Here is an 18,067-nt window from a genome sequence, read left to right as displayed (position 1 = left end):
CTCAACTCATTTATCTAATTCAGTCATCTTGATTATAGCCTCATGGACCTTCATTTTCAGAGGAAGAATTTCGTAACAAACAACCTACACAACATGCTGATTACTGAACAGTTAATTCTAATTAACTTGGCTATGGCAAGAGAATTTTGATAAAGTCCTAGAATGCAAATACAGTTTGGTTATTCTGGCCAAACTTCTATAAAATAAAAACCCACAGCAGAGTCTCCAGATGAGACATCAGAGTGATAGGGATCTAATTTAAAGAAACAAATGAGAAAATTAAAATCACAAATAATTTATTCTTCCATTAGAATTGATGGAGTACAGTTTTAAATAGCAATGAAGTACACAGTGGTGGAAAATTGGCACAGAACCTACAAGCATTTCATTCATAATAATGTTCCTCATGCCGTATCTGTTCAAACCTTGATGTGTTTTTTCTATCGACTTTAAAAAAATTGTTTTCCCTTTAAAAACAATGAATAAGTTGAAAATCTTGTCTTCCATGTAAAAAGTCATACATATTATGAACACTAGCTGTTTTTCTTTCCCCCCACCCCTCCAACATGATCACCAACTGAAAAAAAAAAAAAAGAAATATTATTTTACTCCTGGGCTAATTTAAAGTTTTTTCCTTTATAGAAGTTGCCAGGAATTCTTGAATGCATGTATTCCTGCACAACAGAATATCCATTTATTTATCTGATATACAGTTGCAGGACCGCCTTAAACCCAATTTTTTTTGTGTACTGTGCTATTGATTGAGGTGCTGCCTCTATCTCACATGCAACACTATAAGCATTAATGCAGTTCAAAACAAAATTTTGCATTTACCTCACCAACAGGTTTTATATTTGATGTTATAAAACACCCCTTGGTCTCATGTTAACCAATAAGAAAAATGGACACACACACAAAATGCCCCCTTTCTAAAGGTATTAACTCCCAGTTAGGAAAGTTTAGATAGGCTTTACAAAGTCTTCTAGGCTATTTTGATACATACGAATTATTCAACTAAAGGTTAAAATACACTTATACAATACAGTCCTGTCCTCCATATTCTTTTTCAAGTTCTTTGCATATTCAAGCCAAGTAAAATTAACACTTGTCATTTTCTTTGTTATTGCAATTATTAAGAGGGATTACAGCTTGCTTATGCAAAGCTGTGACTAAACACTTGAGAAATAAAACCCAAACATTTATCTTGTTACCCAAAAAAATGTTGCAGAAAATTGTCAAACTATGTTAGAAACAATTTTTACAAAAATGCTTCACTCAAAAATTGGAAAGCTTAAAAAATTAATCTTTGCACAATAGTATATTATACCATCCTTAACCGTGTTCCCATTTAGATAACTGGGATTCTTACTCTTTGTACATGAACCTATCAGTGATGTATGATGCTCTCCATCTTTTTTCACTGTTATCTTTATTGTACACCATTTCGAGACTTATACAATCAAGCACTTATCATGCCCCAACCCATTTTTAACAGTAGATTTCTTATCCTGCCCAGCGAGTAGTGTACTGTCTTGCATATTCACCACATGAAAAACATAATATACAAAATATTGCTGCTGTAAAAAGTGTGCATTTCCCCTTTCCCCCTACAAAAAAAATCTGTGGAAAAAATATTAAATTCCCATAACCTTCATAAACATACAAAGCTGTTCGCACCTTTCAGTCTGTAACAGTCTATTTGACATACAGTTCTCAACTCACTGCAAATTGTTATGTCACATATTTTCTGTCCAATATTGCCATCTAGAGTAGAGATGTGAAATCAGTTTCTGAGAATCTACAGTCTTTAACAATTAACCCATAAAGACTGTATACCATAAAACAGCCACAAGATTTTTCCAAAAGCTAGATGGAATGGGAGGTTCTCATCTCAGGAAGATGTCCACAGTGCTGAGGAGACAATATGGCTGCTAATAGATACTGCCTACCGGAATGTGAGTACTTTTTCACTGTTGATAATTTCCATACTGACCCTAAAAAATAAATTCAAAATACATAATTAGACCACAAGGCATATTTTCCTGTATTAAAAGCTGAAATCAGAAAACCATCCAAATAAACTGTGATGTTTAAAGGTGGAAACAAGTAACAATAAATGATAAAACAATGTAAGTAAGTAGTACAGAGTCTCATGTCACTACAAATCATTCATGTTTTATTGTAAAAGTAAGACTGATGATATGGATTTAAAGCCAGGAACCTAATTTGATTAGAAGAATATGTAATTAAATTCAGCAGACTGCTGTGAAATTTGCAGAACACCATAAAAAATAAGAGACGGGAATTACTCCCACCTAAACCTTGAAAATTATTTCAAAAAGACAAGGTCACCTAAATACAAAGTAATTTAGGAAACCAACCTGCTTTCAGAGATACCTAAAAATACCATCTATCAAGCATGGACTGATACATGTATCAGAAATGAAGACACATCCCAGTGCACATCAAGAATTAGTCAACATATCCTATGAAAATAAATTAATTCTATAGATCCAATACACAGAATTATCACCCTTACTGATACTCTCTCTTTCTTTTCACACAATGTCACGTACTGCAGGGGAAAGCACAGGTGAAGGATCAATGCTACACGTTTACCATGATACTTCACCACAGGCTTCAAGGCTTGCAGAAACAAGTAGTGTGCTATGAAGTGAACATTCTCCAGACTGCAGTCCCACCGCCATTCCATGTTAAGTACCATCACGATATGGCAGTATTTCAAATTTCAGTTTTATGTCGTTATGTCAGTTTTTTCCATTGTAATATGACAATCAGGCTGGAAGAAGAGTTTCAGAACAGCTGCCAGATGAGAATTTATTCAGCACAATACCTATGGGAATGGCCAGTATGAAAGAGTGAAGAGGTCTTCTATAACTGAGTGCAGTGGAACGCAGATTGCACACACTGAAGGAGCAGAGCCTATCTACAGACAGGGTTACCCACTTCCACTGCAAAGAAAGCTGGAAGAAACTCAGCAAATTGAGATTAAGTTTCCTTGACCCTACATTTGCAACAAACAAAGCATTCTTCCATTATTTGCAGGAGGAAGTTACTAGTTCAGTGCGTGAGCATTTTGTTTATCTGTTAAATAGTTAGAAGTAATTGCATCTCTAAACTACCACACTGGAAGAAGAGTTTGTTCCTTCTTCCTTCTCTTTTCTAATTTCTGTAGAAAGGAAGACAACTGTTCTCCTATAAAAATGTGGGCAATTGTGTCTATTCTCACTTCTAAGGGAAAATTCTTCTTGAAAGTTCAACTGATCTTCTACTGACATGCCAGGATTTTATTTAAACACTAGAACCTCAACTTGATCATAAGGTATATTTAGTTACTCTCATTTCATTTATGCTGAGGAAAGCAGTAGTGTATGTTTTAATGATATTTCTTAATGATTCATATTACAAAGATTAGATTTTACAGTTTAGTACCTTCTACAGGAATAAAACCTCCGCTTCATCCTTTAGAAGACAGGGTTGTTTGTTTTTTTTAACAGGAGTCAACCACTACAGCTCTAGCCTAGAGTTTTGGTTCCTGTTTGTTTGTTTAAAACTTATCTTAGTAGTGATAGGAAAGAAACAATTGATTTTTAAGGTCGCTTCTTTCCCATGCTCAGTGTTCCTTTATACTGCTCAGAGAAAATCTGTGCAGAAATAGGTTTCATGTCTCCCCACACAGCTCTACAGTAGAAGGTGGTTCTGTAACTGCAGAGGAGAATTACTAGGTTCGTGTTTGCGTTAACACTGCAAAGCAGTAATGAAGAATGATCCACCATGAGATTTAGGAACCTCATTTTTCATATTAGTCATCCACCATGAAGCTATGAAACAGATCACCCTAATTTCTAAGGTCCAAAAATATTGTCTGGAGTGTCTCACTTTGCCAAATTACATTAAAACTTTGCAAACTCAGAAGAGACTGACTAATTATCTCCAGACAAATGATTCCTGGGTAACTCACCTGGAAATAAGATACATGAGAATTGTATATACACACCTAAGGATGTCCTCAAATACATTAGTTTAAACGTCTGTAAGAAACTAAGATTATCAAATGAGTGTGTGAGAATCACAACTTTCTCATCAAATTAAAGAATACCTGGTCATATCCGTAAGGCCTCTGCTGTGGTGGCTGTGGTGGCCCAGGCTGCGTGGGTCTGTATCCCCCATACTGCTGGCCTTGCCCTTGTGGATAATTGGGATACTGAGGTCCTGGACCACTCTGGGAGGGACCTGGGGATCATTAAAATGTAAATGAAAAAAAAAGAAAAAAGGATTGCTTAAGGCATTAGGAAGAAGGTAATAGTAAAAGCATAGAATTTTACAACTAGGCAGGGCTAAGAAGTATCACTACTGTGCAATTAGGTCTTTTCCTACCCAAAAAACCACCAGGGATCAGTGGTCCTCCTCTCACCCTGGGAAGCACCTTCACTGCCAGGGCCTATGCTCCAACCACAGAAGCATTTACCTTAGTTTATATATTCATTATTTATTACCAATGCACATGGTTCCACACACAAGATCATCAGAGAGGGAAGAACAAGGCAAGAAATGACACGCCATCAACATGAGCACATTCCAGGATTTCGGGAGGCACACTCTCCTGCTGCTGTATCCTGCTCCACTTCCAGAACTTTGCAACGCCAGGAGCAGACAGATGATCAGCTGCGTTTACCATTTGGACCTTTTCAAGAGACTGGCAGCACTGCACTGCCAGAAACTCAGTTCTCACACCACAGCAGGCAATCATAAATGAATGGGACATCAGGCAAGCAAGTTACATGCACAAAATGTGAAATGTGACAACAGTAAATGCTATTGTGGGATGGAAAAAAAAAAAAGTACCCTGCTAGTCTATACTCCTCTGGTCATCTTAACTTTCCAGGAAAAGGATAGGCAAAATAAAAAAAGAACCAAACCCAACTTTGGCTCCAGCCTTTTTTTGGCTGTAAAAGGAAGCAGTTCTTCTGTCAATACAAACTCTTTCTGTTACTGTTCACAGGGACTCAGCATGCCCGCCATCGGAAGCTGCACGTTACTACCATCAGGCACCGCAGCCGTGTTTCAAACAAAATTAACCTCATCCCTTCCTACCTTGGGCGAGACAGTGTACTACGTATTTCAGTGACACTCCACATGGATCTTTTGCACTGGATCTAAGTTAGCTTTTTTAACATCACCCCTTAAAAATGGGCAATCAGGAAGAATTGCAACTCTTTAGAAGTGCTTTCTTTCAAACAAACCAACCTTTTTTTTTTTCTTAGAAGCAACAGATGTGTTTTAGTAATAGCGTGATTCAGTGCTAGGGAGGGCAAGTTTTAGCCCCAGGCACTGGACATTAAGATAACATCAGCTGGTAACTCTTTCAGTAATTCTGGATCTATGAGACAGTCAAAAAGATGACCTGGAGAAGAAAAGCTCCATAGATTATCACCATTCTCCTCAGGCCTCAGATCCCCTTGAACTATACAGTTTCAGCTTTCTACAGTGGAACAAAACCTTAAAGATTGATAATAATGACCAGGACGCTGATTTATTTTTGCAAATTAGAAGGCAATTAAATATTAAATGGAGCAAGGACACTACATCCTAAAGAGTGCTGCATTCATCTGACAAATGAAACTTGGTTTTATTTATTCATGGTAATTCTTTGTAGTTGAATTCTAAATATTCAGTGATAGATTTTATGAAATAAAAATGAAACTTCAATATCTAGGTCTGCTAAAAATAGAAATTGAGAAGTATGCTATTTGGGTTTACAAATTACAGTGGGTAAGTCATTCCAACAGATTTCTTCATGCCCTTCCTCTAGTATTTCTTAACCTAAGTTTTCAGAATAAGTCAGATTGTATTTCTTTACTTATAACATTTAGAATAGTGAGCTAGATGGACCTTCACTCTGATCTTCATTCTGTTCCTGTGCTATGTTTAGCAGAATATAAATGCATGAATATTATTTTAGAACTATCGATTCATCCATAACAAAGGAGAAAACTTGCTAAATCTCAGTGGATCCCCTAAAACTTAACTGTCTCAACATAACTATATTCAATGTGAGTCTGTCATTTATCTACATGGCAAAGAAGTTGGCCATGAACTTCCTCACATACTCATAATGCCAGAAGTTTTAGCATTTAAACCTGCAACAGCACTAAAAGTTAACATACATAGATTTCAGAGATTCCTTCTTCTGAGATAGATACATACAGCTTTACAATACACAAGCAAGCAAAACTTAAAGAGAGCAGTATTTTCTGTATGGTCTTCTGACCTGCAGTTTTCAGAAGTAATACACAAAAATTACATACTACTACTTTAGTAGTAGTAGTTTCCTGTTTAGGACATTTTCCTAGAATCCAAGCACTACATTATCTCACTTGTGGCAGAGCTGTCCCTGGCCACGGCAAGGGGTTGAAACTAGATGATCTTTAAGGTCTCTTCCAATTCTAACCATTCTGTGGTTCCTGCCATACATAGTACAAGGCAGCTTGTACTACCAGTGCAAATCAAGAAAACAAACTCTTGAAAGCTGCATTGGCAACGCTTCTATTAATTTCCTTACTGATCAGTACAAGAATTTAAAAAGAATGATTAATTTATGTTGGATAAAATTTTCAACTATTTTTCAAAAGATCTTGTTCTAAATGGCAAATCCAGGGATGAAAGGGTATAAATGGCTCTCTGCGACCCTTCTGACCTCCTGAGTCTGTGTTCACCTACAGAGGACAGAAAATACCACAGTCTTTCTAAATTACAGACACCTGTTATAATGTTTTCTAGCCACACTAGAAATGCTACCACATTTCTATGCTACCACATTCTCCTAAATTGCCTTCTACACCTTCTTGTTTTGCCCCAGCAAAATTGCGGGCATACAGTTTCTTTTGCACAAGCCTGGCCATTCAACCCAGTAAAACAGGAATGGAATAACACGAGGATCTCCCTCGGTCTTTTCATTGATTGCTGTCTGTGTCTTCAGGTTCTTACCATAACCCTGCTGTTGTCCTGGATAGCCTTGCTGGCCTGGGTATTGCTGCTGTTGTGGTGGATAACCCTGCTGTTGGGGTGGTCCTTGATATGCATCTTGCTGCTGACCATATTGCGAGTTTCCTGTAAGACGATTGCAAGAAAGCAAAAACTTATAGAGATACCTACTTCATTAATTATTTTTTTTTCTTTTTCCTTCTAAGATGCACAGCCAACAACACAAGAACAAAATGAAAATGCAGTATCAATTTCAAAAACTGAACAAAACAAAGAAAACTCAAACCAAACAGAAGGAACTCGGCCAAACGAACTGCAGTTAAAGCCAATTTTGCAAAGTTGAACTGCAGCATTTTCAGCATCTCTGCCAAACGAGCAAAACATTTACTGGAACATCACAGTCATAAGATCATGACTATGCTAAACAAAATAAAAAAAAAAAGACAAAATTAAGGACAGCTACAAGAGCACAGACTAGCTACACAAGATCAGCAAGCTGTTTCCTAACGGCACTATAAGTATACAAAATAGATACACACACAAAAAGATATACAACTGAACCAACAAATTTATGTTTAAATAAAAATTTCCATTGAGGTAAAAAAAAAATCTCTAGAATGTTTTAGTCATTTTACTGTTGTTAGAAATGGCATATTGTGGTTATATATTTTAGGTGTTTGCAAGAAATTATTCTGAATGCTTCAGGTTCCCTGCAGTTTTCAAGACAGCCAGCAACTAGTATTCTACAAGAGCTTTGCATGGGTTTAAGTCGTGTTGTGCAAGAATTGTTGTTCCCGTTGCGGGTGGGGGAGGAAAGGGAATGTATGTGCGTATGTGTGTGAAGGTATATAGATACCTCCTTCGTAGTAATGTTGTGAGGAATCCTCATAAGGCCTATCGTAGCCTTGTTCAGGATACGACGGTTGCTGATAACCGTAATCATTATGACCTACATCAATTCGACAAGAGACAGGAAGAAACGTTAATGGCCTCTGAGTGAAAACCCTACAATATTTCATTTCTCAGAAAAATGAAAAAAATTTCAACTGGATATACACGAAAAAGAATTTTCAATTGTATTAGCCAAAGACTTATTAATATGATTTCTTTTCATATTGAATTAACATGTGACAGGAAAAAAAAAAAAGGCTTAATGCAGTAGTTTTAGCAACATCACAGCAATGGATGGTCTTAACCTTCTGATAATCCTTGTTGGGAGTTAAAAAAAAAATGTACTTTATCTTTCACTCAAAAAAAAAATGAAAGCATTTAGGCCTTTCACATGTAAATAACCTGAATTAAATTAGAATGAACAAAGAAAGCAATTATCATACTTTGTCTAACACCTGTTCTGCTGATCTCCAATTCAAAAGCATATGCTAAAAGCAGTGTGAAATATAACAAATAAAGCTCAATGAAGTTACAAACCACAGTCTACATTAGATTTTGCTTTTAAGTGACAGGAAAATAACATTCTCAAGGTTTTCCCTACAAACAGAATTCCTACAAGTCATAGGAAAACTTTTCCTCTTACATTCCTCTTACATGAGTAGGATCATTACAAAGAAACCTTCCTTTTCAGAGACTACAGGCATCTCTGATAAAGAAACCAACATATACAGTAAGCATCCCACCTGTTGTTTCTAGAACAAACATATTTTGTCTTACAGATGACCAAAATACATCTGATTACTAACTTGGTCAAGAAAACAAGCCAAAATTTTGTTTAAATTTGAAATTAAATTATACAAATTATGTAAGTTTGGAATAAAAATAAGGAAAGAAGAAAACAGTTCTAAAACTGAGTGGTCTTTGTAATTAGTTCTGTATTATACATCGTTGATTGAATCTAATATGAATATATAACCATTAAAACAAGTCTTACAATATATTCTCTTTATGTTCTACATAAGAGCAATAATGAAACAATGAAAGAATGAATCTTTAGAAGGAGTAGAGAAGTAATAGAAAAGTAACCTATGCTGCCACAGAGTTGTTGATGGTAAAATCGAATTGTCCTTAATACATTAAATTGCCCGTAACCATTTGAAGTTCATGTGTAAGACATAACAGTTCCTAAATGAAAGCTTAATAATTACAAGTTAATGCAACTTGTAATTCAAACAAATAACTTGTATCCTTTTATTTGCAATGAATAGTTGCTTTGTCAATTACACAGCTTTGCTTTGTATACATTTTTAAAACATTAACATCAACTACATTCCTTGAACTTCTTAAGATACCATGAAGTCGCACACACGGTTATCACAGTAGTCATGAGTCAGCATCTTTGTTCTCCCACTCTCTGCTCAGCCTAAAAACAGGTTAATTGCAACTTTTCTAACTTATAAGACAATCCAATAGCCTTCAGCCCTCCAAATTCCAAGAGGCAGAAGGACAGATCTATGAAATTCAAAGTTCCAGTCTTGTCTCGAAAGCACAGGGGGGGACTTCTAAAGAGGATTCACAATTACAATCTCCTCAGGGCAGGGACCATTTTCTTTCTTTGTAAAAATTAAACTAAAGGCCCATACCATAGCAGCAATAACACATTTGTGCAAACCGAACATGTAAGTTAAAAAATAGAATATTTACAGAAAAAGCACATCTTTTTAGCAAGTTTTTCCACTTCAATCTTTAAAAATCTTTAATAAAAGGATATCGCCCCCTCTCTTATTTATAATAATGTTATGACTGTTTTAATTCATGTCAATTATACTAGATATGCTAAGGAACCCTCCATACTTTAAGATAAGCCAATTACAGAACTTCATGTTGAAATACTTAAACTGTTGTTAAGAGTTTCAAATGGGAGGATTACAAATTACATGCTTTGAGTAAGTTGTAAAATTAACTAGTCACAGTAACTTAAACTGTAGTAACAATTCCAAATTTGGAAGGTTTTGCCAATCTGAAGCATGATATCCAATTACTATTCTTGCCTCATTTGCTAATTTTGGGCATATGACTACATTAGTATTGGGCAGGTATAGAAAATGGGAAAGTTAACATTTATGAGAGATTACCATCAGGGTAATATTGCTGGTTCATGCCTTCTGGAGGACCTTGTCCACCATGACTGTATTGGTCCCCATAATAGTCTTCCTGGCCTGAGTACTGCTGTGGTGGGCCTGAAAAACCACAACCAGTCAATACGTAAATAACTTGTTTGCTCTGTTATAACGCCTGCTAATTTCTGATTTTAGTATGAGAAATATTTCTCAAATATACTCCCCACCCATATCGTTGCATTTCAGACAACATATGAAATCTGATTTACTTAAAAAGAAAATAATAAATTGTATCTATCTATATACATATACACAGTTGTCTGACTGCACTAGATTGAGCACATATGTATCAAACTTCAGTTTTGATCTCATTTTAGGAACATGTGTATAACAGGCTAAGGTGTTAATAATAAAGTTATTCCTTTTCTAAAAGGACTGGTAAAAAACAAAGAAAAAAGAAAAAAGAGAAGCAAGATTGTGGAACACTGTTCCTTTTTTGTAATTGAGAAAATTCAGAACAAGGCAGGCACTCTGTTCCTTTTCTGTACCTATCATTTAAATATCGAAACCGAATTCTGCATCAGCATATCTGCGATGCGTATTTTTATACTTTTTGTCAGAAAACTCAAAACAGAAGAGATACTTGTCTTCATGTTTCATGGTGATACCAGTAATCTGTTGCTGCAAGGACCACCCTTAAAAGGGTAACAAAAAGAGCCTGCAAACAAAGTTTGTGACACCCAGTGATTTGATCAAAATTTGGTATAAGCAAGAAAGCAACTTAAAACAGTTTAAAAATGATTATTTAAAATCAGTGTAAAAACACTGAAGTGAAGTCCTACCTTGCTGTGGCGGCCTGTACGGAGGAATCTGTCTCTGACCCATCATGTGATTTCCTTGGTTAACTTGGCCCATCATGCCCATAGGTGGCTGCTGACCCTGGTAATGCTGGCCACCTGCTTGTGGCATGTTGTATTGCTGGGAGGGAGGCTGCTGGTGCATCATTGGACCTGCCAAAGGAAAAGCAGCAAATAGGCCTTCTGTAACACAGGAATTGTGGTTAAATGAACTTACATGGGAAACTCAACCTTTAAAAATGCAGCAAAAAAAGGCTCTGTATTTCTAGTGCTCTTGTAAGGATTCATTGTTGCTGGACCTATGCAAATGCAGGTGATCAATTCAGTAACCAAATTACAAAATAGCAGTCGGCCTAAAAAAAGTATGCTTTCTAGATGATTGTTCTTCAAACCACGCAGACACTAGTTTACTCGTACACAAGGATAACTGAACACTTCCACCATTTTTTGTTTTAAAAAACCATCTGCAAAGAAAGTGTAGATGAAAACCTGGGTGAAATACTGACAAGTCATAGAAAAATTATTTAACATCGCGAACTCCTCGGGGCGTAGTTTTAATATGCATGGAGTTGTTGTTATAGTCCATCGATGAGCCACTTAGCTGTTATCACAAAATAAACAATTTTGTTTAGCCTATAAAGACAAGCTACTTGTACCTGCAAGTCAGGCAATCACACAATAGACGTTATGCAGAAAGGCCCACAAGAATACACGGTCTGCCCACCACTGAACAGCCCCAAGCAGCCTGTAAAAAATATCTCCTTTCACACCAAGCTGCACCAAGGTTCTATGAGTCACAGAAAAAGACCAGGAGAGATCAAGTAGTTTTCCATGTTTTATCAACCAAGAAAATCTGGTTAAGGCTGAACTTGGAAAAATGCAGACTTCAGTAATGAAAACAGATGGTTAAAGAGCACTCTACTGGCACCATACAGCAATGGAAATGATGACTATATGAGACTGCAGGTTAGATTGATATAACTTTTAACAAAGAACAGGTCCCTCACTTCCTCTGTAGTACCACTTTAGATAAGTTTTCCAGTATTAAAAATATGAGGACGAAAGAGTTGTGACAAGGAGCTAAACCTCTTAAACAACATATTTTTTATAATACATTAATTCAAGCCACTTAACACGTATTGCGTACTTTATAATGATGAAACCCTAAGCTTTTTCTTTTTTTTCTTTTTTAAATTTGTTTTATAAACTACAAACTCAACAAGTAACTAGGTCTCACTAAAAACCAAAACAAATCAAAACATCAAACTAGCACTTCTACTCTTTAGCCCCATCCCAGAAGAAAAAGGAAAGGTATCATCTAGTTTTCTGCATGCTAGATTTTGCCACTACATTTAATATTTTTAAATAACTAGGTGCTGGACGACAAGCAGAAAGTCCTATGTAGAAACCGCAGTGCTGGAAAATTACCGAGATTCAGACAATACTGACAATAGATTTATATAAGGAAAGGAATATATAGTCACTTAGATCTTGTCTATGTGGGGTTACCAGAGAAAGTTAAGCCAAATTAATTAATGGTATGAATTCAAAGTGCGTTAGTTAAATCCCATTAAACCCCTGTGTGGAATCTCTCAGCGAGAAGTAAAGTGGCCTTAGTTCTGTTAAGCTTCATTTTCCTCTGAAGATAAATATTGGCCACTCTTAAAATGATCCAGTTATGCTTCTGTCCTTCAGCATGGCAGTTTGCATGTCCCAATTTTTAGGTAAAAAAATGGTTTAAGTTGAGATACTGTAATTATTTTTCACTTAGCAAAAATATATTTCATTTTTTGATCTTGTGAACGAGTAGGTAATTTAGATCATTCCATTTCACTGCTCCTCTGCTTGGTGGTACTGAGAAACATTAGGCAGCCTTGAAAAAAAATAAAAACTTGTTGCCATAATATTCCTAGATCTCAAGAAAGCTTGTTAATTAACAATATTAATATTAGTCACAATACAATGTGATAAAATGTGTTGGGTCCCCATGGTGCAATGTAGAGGTTTTCTGTTTGCTTTTTAAATTAGAACTTCATTAACGCTTTGTAGAGCCACAATGAGAATTCACTACCGTGTATCAGACTGTGTATTGTGTTAATAACAGAGTGCCTGGCTTCCTTCCAGTTTGGTTCACATCTCTCTCTTATTAAGAGGATACCTAAAAGAACCATAGTCTCTATCTTCTCATGCAATGAAACCATTTAATGCGGTAGTTTTGAGGGGTGAGGGAACTTTGAATTTGTTTTTTATTTTGAAAAATCAAGCCTACAATAAAGCTACATTTATTCATCATATAATTCTTAATATGATATAAAACTAACCTAGAAAAACCCTTCACAAAACTTAAGTCAAAAACTTAAGACTATCAGTTTATGATCTAAGCCTTTCTAATACTTATAGCACGTATTTTTACAGTACACTTAAAATACAGCTCTTGAATCTCCAATCAGGGTCACAACAAAGTACACTCAGTGGAAGTCATGATCTCGTCCAGATTTGGAGGTAAGACTTCACACGTGGAAGTTAACAAAACTGTACACTGCAAAGGAATGCTCACTGCTTTCAAAAACTCTCCTTAGAAATTCCTATTTTTTGGTAAATTTATATAGCTTTTTATTCCAGAGAGGACAAAATATCTGATTTGTACAGAGTCTAAAATGAGTCCAAGAAAATATTGTGTAGGACTATCCCTCTAAATATGCAAGTATGCAATCAGACTATTATCTTTCCAAGAAATTATTTTAACTTTGATAGTACAAAAGCCCTATAAATGTTTCTATATATTCAGAAGGCAGCCTTCACAGTCAATATAGCGGAAGCATTTTTGGGATAAAAGTCTGAAGAAGATGATGCTAAGAAGTAATGCTGTAGGAGCTGTGAGGCGTGTCGGGAATTTTGGTAGTCATTAAACAGGCATTTGGAAAATGTATCGTGTAGACCCAAATCAATCTTATGGAGTAAGTGAATATGTAAAGCAAACCAGACAATAGGTGAAAACTGAACTGCTCGTTATTTGACTTAATTAAAAATAGTCAACATTATTGAGAATACACATTGTCCTCAACTGCTCATTTCAAAGTCATCTACACCTACTACATGGAAAAAGCTGTTCCTGCTCCAGCCAGTGTCTCATAAAAAGGACTCACGTGTAGGGAGGAAAAGGTATGTGGATTTAAGAAAAAACTGACTGGTACCTGATTTTCTTATAAACACAATGACCTGGTGGCAGTCTCCCGACAAGAAATGACTTCATGAAACTGACAAACCAGTCTGCAGACGTGTAAGATGAACAAAGAGAAAAAGAAATGCAAATTAGAAGTGGGTCCCAGAAAAACCTAACAAATTTGAGACCAGGAGTGCACTGAGGATGAGAGAGCTGCAGAAAAACTTAGCAGTTTGAAAGCATCTCCTTAGCTTTGTCTCCTCCGCTGAAACTCAGATACTGGTGGCAAATGCTATGAGAGGACAAGAATAACTGCTGACATGGTTGAAACTTCTGAAGAGGCAGAGAAGTGAGGAGCCACACACACAAATAAACCGGTGGCTCTGCTGTTCTGATTAAACAGCTACTGGGTATAATCAAAAAGCATCAGTACACAAGCTATTGTTTCTTAGTCTTCAAAAATATGTTGGTTTTGTTGCTAAGAGATCTATTCTTTAGACATTTGACAATGTGCACTCATATTGATAAAGAAATCGAATATCCATATCTAGAGTATCAGCAGAGCACACCATGCCATATTTACCACAGTAAACCTCGTAATTGTGTCCACTGTTACATAAATAACAAAATACATCCCTAGCCATGCAGCAGCCCTCAGCAAAACTTTTGTTGTTTTTCTTCATGTTTACAAAAAAAAAATGCTTGCTTATAAACATAAGTGATGGTGATAACTCTTGCAAGAGCTAGCTTAGGAACTCTACCGTAGAAAAAATTTAACTTTCAATTTTCTCAAGTTTCTTGACAAAAGCTACAGTTCAGATGCACTTGGTCAAATGAACCAAAATCTTAAAGGCGGTTTAACATGAAGGGCAGCTTAAACACTAGCTCAAAAGACTTTGAGGATACATATTTTTTTGCTACTCCTAATGTATGATTTAGGCGGCAAAGTAAAAGTAGTAGAAACTTCTCCACACTCGTTTAATCCCACAAAGTTCTCATCTCAAACTGAACCATAATTTCAGGTGTAATTTAAGAAAAAAAATACCTAAAAATAAGTCATACAAAAAATTCCTTAGTTACCAATGTTTCCTTTCACATTTTACACTGGGGAACAAAGATGAAACAACAAAACACTGTGGCACCTCTTTATATCATTTTTTTTCAAGACAGAACTGTGGCATCTTCTACATCTAGGCATCCTACAAATCTAGCTATAGCATGATGGCACTTCAGAATGTGGACGCATTTTTATTTTTCTTTAACAGGTGACACGTCCAAAAAATTAAGAATCCCCTGAAACTAACAGCCTCTGCTTACGTGGGAATGAACAGATGGCGAAACATTAACAAAAGGTCCTCAACCTCAGAAATAATTTTATTCTTATCCGTCATACCCTGAATGTTTTTATATTACAGGTAACACTGAACATTCCTATCTTTAAGTTCTCTCTTTATGTGGACAGTAAAAGACAGGAATTCTGCACCTGCCTTATCTCTGCTGTCTCTGGAACGTTCTCAGATTTGCTTGTAATTGAAAGAGCTCTGAAACTTTAATGCAATTTTTAGAAGTGTATATAAGTGAAACTGTCATTTACAAAATCTCAGCACCAGATTCAACAATTGGTGTTCTGCAAATGATCGAGTCAACATGACATTCTCATGTAGAGTTCACCTGTTAAAAGTAAACTAGTTCCCCTCCCTCACCCCAAGCAACATATAATGCTCATTAAATAGAGACTGGGGAGTTTGTCAATTTTGTTTCCAGCAAGGGCACAGAATCCTAGCAAAAGGATCTGAGAAGCAATGTTTCTGAGATGGTCAAGCTATGATTTCTTGGTCCTTAAAGTACTTCAATTGTACTGTTTATTATTATTCTCTGACTGTGAAAGATCTGTTCAAAATAAATGTGAGGAATTTCCATGTAAGTTTCAGGTTCCAGAAAACTGTGCTTACACCTTCCCTCTGAAAAGTCAAAAATTGGCAATACTTTAAATATTTCATTCAAGTGAAGTAGCTTCCCATACAGAAGAAGAAATGCACCCCTAAGAAAGGGGTTTCTTCCACGTTCACTCAGCTCCTGCTGATTCCTAACTTTTCCAAAAAGGTGGCCAATATTCCTTGTGGATGTCCCAGGCTGCTACAGTAGCTTTTTAACCAAGAGTCATCTACTGAATCTTCTACTTAAAACACTCTTGATTCCTAAGTCCAAAATTAGTCAAATTCTGCTTTTCACTGGACCGACTGTATAAAAACAATACCATGAAAATTTTGCTTCTCATCTAAGATATTCCTGTGCCCAGCATTTTAAAAACTAGTGCCAAATCAATAATGAGTATAAAGTGGGGACTGAAAGTAAATCCAACAATGGATTGCACCTTTTCATTGTTTTTTTTCTCCTAACACCATCTGCCTCAAAATGTATATATACAGCATTATGTTTTCTAGAAAAAGTACATGACAAAGTTATGCTAAAACTACCCAAAAGTTAGATAAAACCTTTCTGCGTATTATGGTGTCTTTATCTATTATATGATAGTATGTTTTTTTCCTAAGAGTACTTGCATCATTCAGGACACAGTAGATATTATTCACTGAAAAGCTATTTCAATATTTTGTTTCATCCTAATTGTTTGTGTGAGACGCCATTGCCTGGTCAAACACTGAAGACAGAATTATTAATTTACTCATGGGCTTTCTTATGGCACTCATAACTAAAATGTCCAAATCTTCATAATGAATATAATTTCACAACACTCCCATGAAATCAGATGGTATTATACTCTTACCATCAGATTTATTTCTCTACAGATGGGGAACCCATGTAGGGAAAGATTAAGGTCAAAAACATCTACTAATTTTAACAGCCAACTTGAGATGCTAACACCTTATCTTCCAGAATATTTAGCATTACATTTAGCTAGTGCTGTTATTTACTGATATAGTAGGATGTCTTAATTCTCAATATGTATCACCCCTTTATAAGAAACAACATGTGCTTAGGGGTTCACAAATGCTTCCTGGCAACAATACTGAGGTTCAGAAAATTTTTGTTTATTTCTGTTTCTGAATGGCAGCACACGCCACCAATTAAGAAATCTTCAAGTCACAATCTGTTTATTCCCTTTTTGTTAAACTCCATCTCAACACATTTCCTAGTGGCTCATTCTTGTTTCTTCACTTAGATGAGAAGCCTGCAGTGTCCATGCTTGGCTGCGACCCTCTGCCCAGCCAGACTGGATCTTGGCTATCCACCTAAACCTCTCACAGTCTCACAGGTTTCTCTGCCGTTCTCTCCCCTGCTGTCTTGCAGTCACAAGAGTGAAGATTCACCAAATCTCAAAACAAGTTCAACTACTAAGAGTAGAAAATGGAGGAAATGTATTAAGTAGACCTGATCAGGAATCCTCTTAGGTGAAAAACCTTAGCTACCAATACATAACAAACATATGCATCTTCGGCCTTAATTCCTCCCCCACAGATACTTAAAATTTGACTAATTTGGGACAATACTTTAATTGAAACAGGAAATAGCACCTTGGCTTAACAGACAAGTTTCAAAGCCTTGCTCTAAAGCAAGGGGTACCTGCACTCCTACATTTACACACGAAGTGCTCTATTTACCAATGTTTTTGTGAGGCATTGAAATATTTTAAAGAACGTAGTTTTTCACTCCACTGTCAGAAATGGCTCTCCACTTCTGTGAAACTTCTGCAAAAAAAAAAAAAAATCAGCCTTGAAGCAGACATTTGGAATGGAAAAAAAAAAATCTCAGCCCATAGGGTCAAAATTTAGCAAAATTAGAATTCCCCAACGTAAAAGCTTATCGTGGCCCTAGGTGCAGGCAATGGTACCAGCTCTTGTTCTAAGTAAAGTTTTTGCTCTTGAACGTACAATTTGGTTACATACTGTTTTATTCTTTATTCCCCAAAGCCACTTCAGGACTATTATTTGTTCAGAACAGAAACCTTTTAAGTATCTTTCTGCCTAATTTCTAATGAGCAATTTTCAAGTCTGACAGAGTAGCAAAAATAC

At 36.1% G+C, this 18,067-nt stretch overlaps 1 protein-coding gene across 4 annotated transcripts in view; it reads right to left on the bottom strand.

Annotated features, from left to right (window-relative positions):
* Window positions 1-280: 280 nt before the first annotated feature.
* Window positions 281-18,067, bottom strand: part of SS18 (SS18 subunit of BAF chromatin remodeling complex) — a 44,558-nt gene continuing 26,771 nt past the window's right edge. Inside the window, exons 6-11 of one of the 4 annotated variants that reach the window (XM_074146911.1) lie at window positions 10,859-11,026; window positions 10,032-10,136; window positions 7,862-7,954; window positions 7,009-7,131; window positions 4,121-4,254; window positions 282-1,994 (exon numbers count right to left, since the gene is read on the bottom strand). In XM_074146911.1, the coding sequence (XP_074003012.1) occupies window positions 1,968-1,994; window positions 4,121-4,254; window positions 7,009-7,131; window positions 7,862-7,954; window positions 10,032-10,136; window positions 10,859-11,026 (650 nt within the window). In that variant the 3' untranslated portion in view covers window positions 282-1,967. Of the gene's footprint in view, window positions 1,995-4,120; window positions 4,255-7,008; window positions 7,132-7,861; window positions 7,955-10,031; window positions 10,137-10,858; window positions 11,027-18,067 lie in introns of all 4 variants that reach the window. The other 3 variants (XM_074146913.1, XM_074146912.1, XM_074146914.1) reach the window with 3 other exon arrangements.

This window comes from Numenius arquata, chromosome 4 (assembly GCF_964106895.1).
Source record: "Numenius arquata chromosome 4, bNumArq3.hap1.1, whole genome shotgun sequence".
Lineage (NCBI taxonomy): Eukaryota > Metazoa > Chordata > Aves > Charadriiformes > Scolopacidae > Numenius > Numenius arquata.
The sequence above is the reverse complement of the archived record's forward strand: the minus strand, read 5'-3'. Positions and strand labels throughout refer to the sequence as shown.